A 5,716-nucleotide genomic window follows, 5' to 3' on the forward strand; every position below is an offset into this window, starting at 1 on the left:
CGCTCTGCCCCCCCCCAGCCCCGTCCCCCCGCCGTGCCGCCGCCGAGCCTTATCTCTGCGCGTCCATCGTGGCCACGGCTTGCTGCGGGGGGCCGGCGGGCTGCGGCCCCGGGGGCCAGGCGGGCGCCGGGTGGTGCAGGTGGTGGTGCAAGCCGTGCGCCGTGGGCGACGAGGGCGGCAGCCAGGCGGGCTGGTGGCTGGGGGGCGACGAGGCCCAGAAGGGGCTGAAGCTGCCCGGCGGCGAGCAGGCCGTGGAGGTGATGGGGCTGTTGCTGCTCTGGAGGTTTTCGGAGGTGCGCAGCTTGGAGAACATGGCGAGGGCGTCCGGGAAGTTGGGCGGAGTGGCCGGCGTGTTGCTGGGGGTGCACATCTGCGAGGGCGAGAGGAGAGGGCGCGCGTCACGCCGGCGCCGAGGCCGGTTTCGGGGGCCGCCGAGCCAGATCCGTGAGCCGCGGGGGTTCGGACCCCTTCCCCGGAGCGGCTCCGTGGCCGGGTCGGGGCTCGGCCCGCGGCGGAGAGGCGACGGCCGAGCCGGTATCGCTTCCCCCCTCCGCCCCGAGCAAGGTCGTGACTGCAAAACCTGCCCCGGGTCCGGAGGAGCGACCGGGCGCCCCGAGCCCCGGCGAGGCTCCGCGAGCCGCAGCAGCTCCCGCGGGGCGCCGGCCGCCCCGAGCCGCTCCCGGTAAGCCGGCGCCTTCCGTGCACCCGGCTAAATTTAGCGCCGCGTCTCCACCTCTTTCCTTGGCCTTTTTCGCGCTGAATCTCGCCGCCCACTCGCCGCGCGGTCGCAGGCGGAGGAAAATCCGGGCCGGGCTCGCGGCGGCACGTGCGGGCTCCCGAGGGGGAGGCCCCGCTCCGGCGGGATGCGCCAGCCCCGGCGCCCCGCTTCCTGCTGCGAAAGCAACGCGCCCGAAAAGGGGGGGGGGGAGAATAAAATAACCTACCCCTCCCCTCGCTGCCTCGCTCGCTCGCGGCACGGCGCCGCCGGTTTGGCCGTGCACACGCACGTGCTTGTGCTTGTGCTGCGCCGGGTTTAAAAATAGCTGCAGTTTGCCTCGCGCCGGCCCCGGGGCAGGAACCACCTCGAGGAACGCGTCCCTCCTCCCGCTCGCCCGTCCCAGCAGAACCCGGGCGGACGGGAGGCGGACGGCGCGTGTCCGCGTGGCTCGGGCGCGAATTCCCCTCGAGCCAACGCCGGGCGAGCGCGGCCGGGCGCCGCCACCGCGGAGCTGGCGGCCGGGGCCAGGAGCGGCTCCGCGGCGGCGGCTCCCACCGCTCTGCCGCCTAAAAACGTCCTTTGCGGAGACCAAAGGGCCCGAACCCGAGGGAGCAGCGAGCAGCGGAGCCGCCGCAACAGGAGCCGGTCACGGTCGAGTCGCGGCGCGCGGGGATTTTGGAAGCGCCTCCTCCCTCCGGGTTTAAGATGCTTTTTTAGCAATTCGGCACTAGTGAGACGCTCCCGCCAGGGAAGGGCTCCTGCGTCTCCTCCCTCCCGGGGTTTTATCCCAGCAGCCGAAACAGCCGGGGCCGGCAGCAGGCAAAGCGTGGGACGAGGCACCGCGTCCCCGTCAAGCGCCTGAACGCGTTTCAGGCTGCGCCTTCGGTCCTCTTCCCAGGCCGTTCCTGGAAAACGGTGGGATTTGGGTAAAACTCCAGCGACGCCGCCAGGGAGCAGGCGGTTTGGGTTCCCCGGGCTCGCGGGCTGTCGTCCGAACCTCGGGGCGCGGGGCGCCAACCGCGCGGCCCTCGGCCCCGGGGCGAGCGCCCGGCTCGCAGGACGGAGCCGGAGCCCGCGGCGGGGCAGCCGCGCGCGCCATCGCGCCAGCCGTCCCTGCCAGGCACCCGGCAGCGCCGCGCAGCCGGGCCGAACGCCTTCGACCTTCGGACGCGGCGGGGACGGACGGACGGACGGACGGCCCCGCTCGTCGTCATCGGGCGGCAGCGCGGGCACAGCGGGAGCTGAACTTTCGCCCCCAGGGCGGGTGCCAGCTCGTGCCGGGTTTGTTTTTCAACCCGAGCAATTAAAAACCAAACAAGCGGGGGGCGATAAGCGGTCTGCCGGGCGGCGGGTCCGGGGCTCCCCCGCTGCCGCGGGCCGGCGGGCCGGGCTGGCGAGGGCGGCCGGCGCCGCGGCAGCGGAGAGCCGGGGCCGCTTCTCCCGCTCCGCGCCCGGACCTCTGGAGATCTAATTTCAGCGCTTACCTCGAACCCGCGGTGAGCCAGCTTTTATTTTAAACAGCCTGTGTTTTTGGCAGTATCTGAAGAGGTATTTGTTCCAAAAAAGTTCTAACTTCAAGCGAATATGTTCATAAAAAGAAAAAACACACAGGCAACCCCAAAACCAGCTCTGAACCAAAGTCAGACGCGCTGCCGGAGGGGGCTCACAGCTCGGCTTCTGGGGGGGGTTTGCAGGATTCATTTAAAAAAAGGAAAAAAAAAAAAAAAAAGCTGTATAATTATTGCCTTCCTCCGCCGACGCTTTTTTTTAAGGAGCCGCTCGCAGCTGGCTGCCGAAAGGGTCTGTCCAGCTTCAGGCCCAGCGGCTTCGGCGAGGATCTTTCTCAGGTTAACGACACGCACGAAACTTCGTTAAGGCGCAGGGAGCATCTCCCGTCCGCAGGGAAGCGGCAGCCCGGCGCGCGCCCCGGGAGACGGCGCGGGGGCGAAGGCGGCTCCCCAGAGCTGCGGCTTGTTACTGGTTTACTCAGAGCTTTGCTCGCTCCGGCTTTAAAAAGAAATAGAAACTGAGGCTGTAAAGCCCCTCTTCTTAACCTCTGTCCTTGCCACGAGCGGAGCTGCTCGAGGCATTTTAAGCTGCAGCGAGACCAAGGCGCTACGGGGCAGGGGGAGGAATAGCAGCAAAAAATGCAAAAAATGCAATGGGGGAATCAGCCGAGCGGCTGGGAGAGACGGTTGGACACTGTTTGTCACCGCGCGGAGCACAACTTGTACTGCAAACTCCCTGATTAACGCTTATCTGGCCGTAAGGGAAATAAAGCACGCGGCGGGAGGGGGGCAGAAGTTTGAGTTTTCAGCCCGAGGAAGGCCGGGCGAGACGGGTCGGGGATTCGCAAGCCGGAGCGGGAGGCAGCAAGGAGCCGGGCAGGACGAGGCGCCGCCGAGCGCAGCCCTCGCCGCCCCTCGGAGGCGATCCCGTCCCCGAAACTCGGCTTCGGCCCCGGGCAGAAACCTCCTTGGCGAGCAGCGGGCCCGGCTCGGCCGCGCCGTTCCTCTTGTTTGAGGAGCGGGAGTCAAAAACGCTTTGGACGCGAGCGTTTCGGGGCTGAAGCGTAACGATTCGGGCCCGGCGTTGTGGTCTCCTTTCATTTAAAGGAAACGAAACGGGTCAGAGGTGGATCTCGATTCACTCTGTCCACAAGGAGCACGAATACCGAGAATCAATGTGTTTCATCACAGCCTGTTTTGCATCAAACTTCCTGTAGCAACCAAGCACTAACTGATTCAAAGTGGGAAGGAATCGCCCTGCTGAGCATTTTTTGAGCACTTCCAAGCCTGCAGCTCCTGGCTTGTCTCCCTTCCCTTCTCCAACCGGGATGCTCCCCCCCCCTTCCCTGCAAGACTGGTATCTCGCAAGCTTTCCGAAGCACCAGTTAGAACAGGGCTTGCCAACTGCAAGCTCAGTGAAAGCCTGTCCTCCAGCCACCCAAAAGCCTGTTCGTGGGAATTTTCCAGCTAATTTGTAAATAAAAGCTCTAGGACCAGATTTCTCCTCCGGTAAAGGAAAGAGATAAAAATCTAGTTCCTCTCAGAGAGCCATTGTGTTCCCGCCGGGCTCCTTCCCCGAACACAGCGATTTCAGGGCCAGGCGGCTGGGCTAGCTCCGAACGCACGGGACCTGGGGCTCCTCGGGACCTGGGGCTCCTCGGCAGCGCCTCCTCGCCGAGTGCTCACTGCGCTTTTGGGGAGCCGAGACTTGCTCTTCACCGTGCCGAGCACCAGGGGAAAGGTGCGTTTTGCTAGAGCGCACAGAGAGCCTCCCGATGCAATAAGCCTTATTGCAACAGGGGAGAAATTTTGCATCAGAAAAATAAATAAATACAAGGTTTGGAGCAGGGTAAAGTTGGCGAGGCAGGAACCGTCCCGGCAAAATTAGGTTTCTCTGAGAGACACCTTTTGCTGCTAGAGATCTTGGGCAGTTGTAGACTTTCCTTTCTTACGCCTGCCATCGGGGGAAAAAAAAAATAATATCGGCTTAGCCTAGATCTGCTCTTTACCCCCACGCCTGGCACAGTTTAGTTTCCTGAACAGGCAGGGGAAAAAAAAAAAAAAGAAAGAAAGAAAAACCAAAAACAAAGACAACAACCCACCCAGAGGAGAAAACTTCCTCCGCTTTGCCAAGGGGACTTGCCCTCAGCCAAGGTCAAGCGGCGCTGGGCGAAGCCGGGCTCGGCGCCACCGCGGCCCCCCGAGCCCAACTTCCCAGCGTGATGCTCGCCGAGACAAACTATTTCCTGGCAGACATTTTAGCTCGTGTTTACATTCGCCGGCTGTGTATTTCTCCGGTTGCAGAGCAATATGGCTGTCAGCGGAGCTGACAGCTCGGTGCCCGCCGCGGCCCCGGGGCGCCCGCCAGCCCCCGCCGCTCGGCCCGGCCCCGGGGGGGGGGGGCTCGGGGAGGCGGCGTGGGGGGCTCTCGACGGCCGCTCGGGAGGCCGTCAGCTTTTCCGAGGGCTTTCCGCCTCGGGGCTGGGGTCGCTCCGGGGAGGAGGGGAGAAGGGGGAGCTGCTAGGAAGTGCCCCCGCCGGGAATCGGGGTCCCGCCGGCGGAACAGCGAGGGCCGGCGGGCGCGAAGTTTGTCTCACTTACCATCTGGTGGTGGTGGTGGCTGTTGGGAATGTTCGTTTCTTGGAAAAACGCACTCAAAGCAGTCTGCAAAAATAACAATGAGCAACTAGTTAAATCCAGCGCGGAGACAAAGGCGGAAGAAAAACACGGAGGGGCCGAGAGCCGGGGAGGGGGGGGAGGAAGCGCCGCCACCGCTGCGCTTCTCCTCCTGCGAGCACGCGACCCGGGGCCCCCCACCACCAGCCCCCAAACGGGGGCTTTCCCCGAACACGAGCAGGCGCCTCCGCGGAAGGGGCCCCGTGGCAGGGGGCTCCCACACGTGTCCCGGGGAAGGCGGGCAGAGCCCACGGCAGGGCAGGCTGGGGGTCCCCAACACCTTCCCCCCCTCCGTGTACGGGGGGTCCCCCGTGGACTGTGCCCCCACATCTGCCCCAGCCCTCCCAAAACCCCAAACCTGGGGGAGAGGGCTGGAGGGGCCTCGGGGCGGCTCCCCCCGGGTTTGGGGCTTTCGGGGCCGAGGCGGCAGCTCCGGTTACACCCGGGTATAAATAGCCACGGGAGATTTCCGAGCCGGTTTTTCCTCTCCCAGGAGGTCTGAGGTGGGGGGGTGCGGGGAGATCGCACCCACACCCCGCGCCACCTTCCCCCCCCCCGCGGCAGGCAGGGCCCTGGCGGTCCCCAGCGCCGCCCGCGCGGCGCCCACGCGTGTCCGCGGGCCGGGCCGAGCCCAGGCGAACAGCCCGGTCTCCCGGCCTCGCCGCACCGGAGGGGGAGACAGCGGGGGGGGGGGAGGGGCTGCGCGGTCCCGCGTGGGCGCCCCCCCCCCGCCTCCCCTCCCCACGCACCTCGAACTGCCAGTGGGCCGCCTGCAGGAGCTGCTTGGCCTGGTCGGCGGCGCAGCCGGCCGCCA

The 5,716-nt window shown here is 65.9% G+C and overlaps 1 protein-coding gene across 1 annotated transcript; it reads right to left on the bottom strand.

Annotated features, from left to right (window-relative positions):
• Positions 1-6: 6 nt before the first annotated feature.
• On the bottom strand, positions 7-5,674 carry UBALD2 (UBA like domain containing 2). The gene is made up of 3 exons (XM_085304456.1): positions 5,652-5,674; positions 4,828-4,890; positions 7-370 (listed from the first exon to the last, which is right to left on the bottom strand). Exons 2-3 carry the CDS (start codon positions 4,828-4,830, stop codon positions 50-52), a joined length of 324 nt encoding a protein of 107 aa, XP_085160582.1. The 5' UTR covers positions 4,831-4,890; positions 5,652-5,674; the 3' UTR covers positions 7-49.
• Positions 5,675-5,716: the final 42 nt, after the last annotated feature.

The sequence above is a fragment of the Rhea americana genome, unplaced genomic scaffold (genome assembly GCF_003343005.1).
Source record: "Rhea americana isolate MKP2758 unplaced genomic scaffold, rheAme1 scaffold_21, whole genome shotgun sequence".
Lineage (NCBI taxonomy): Eukaryota > Metazoa > Chordata > Aves > Rheiformes > Rheidae > Rhea > Rhea americana.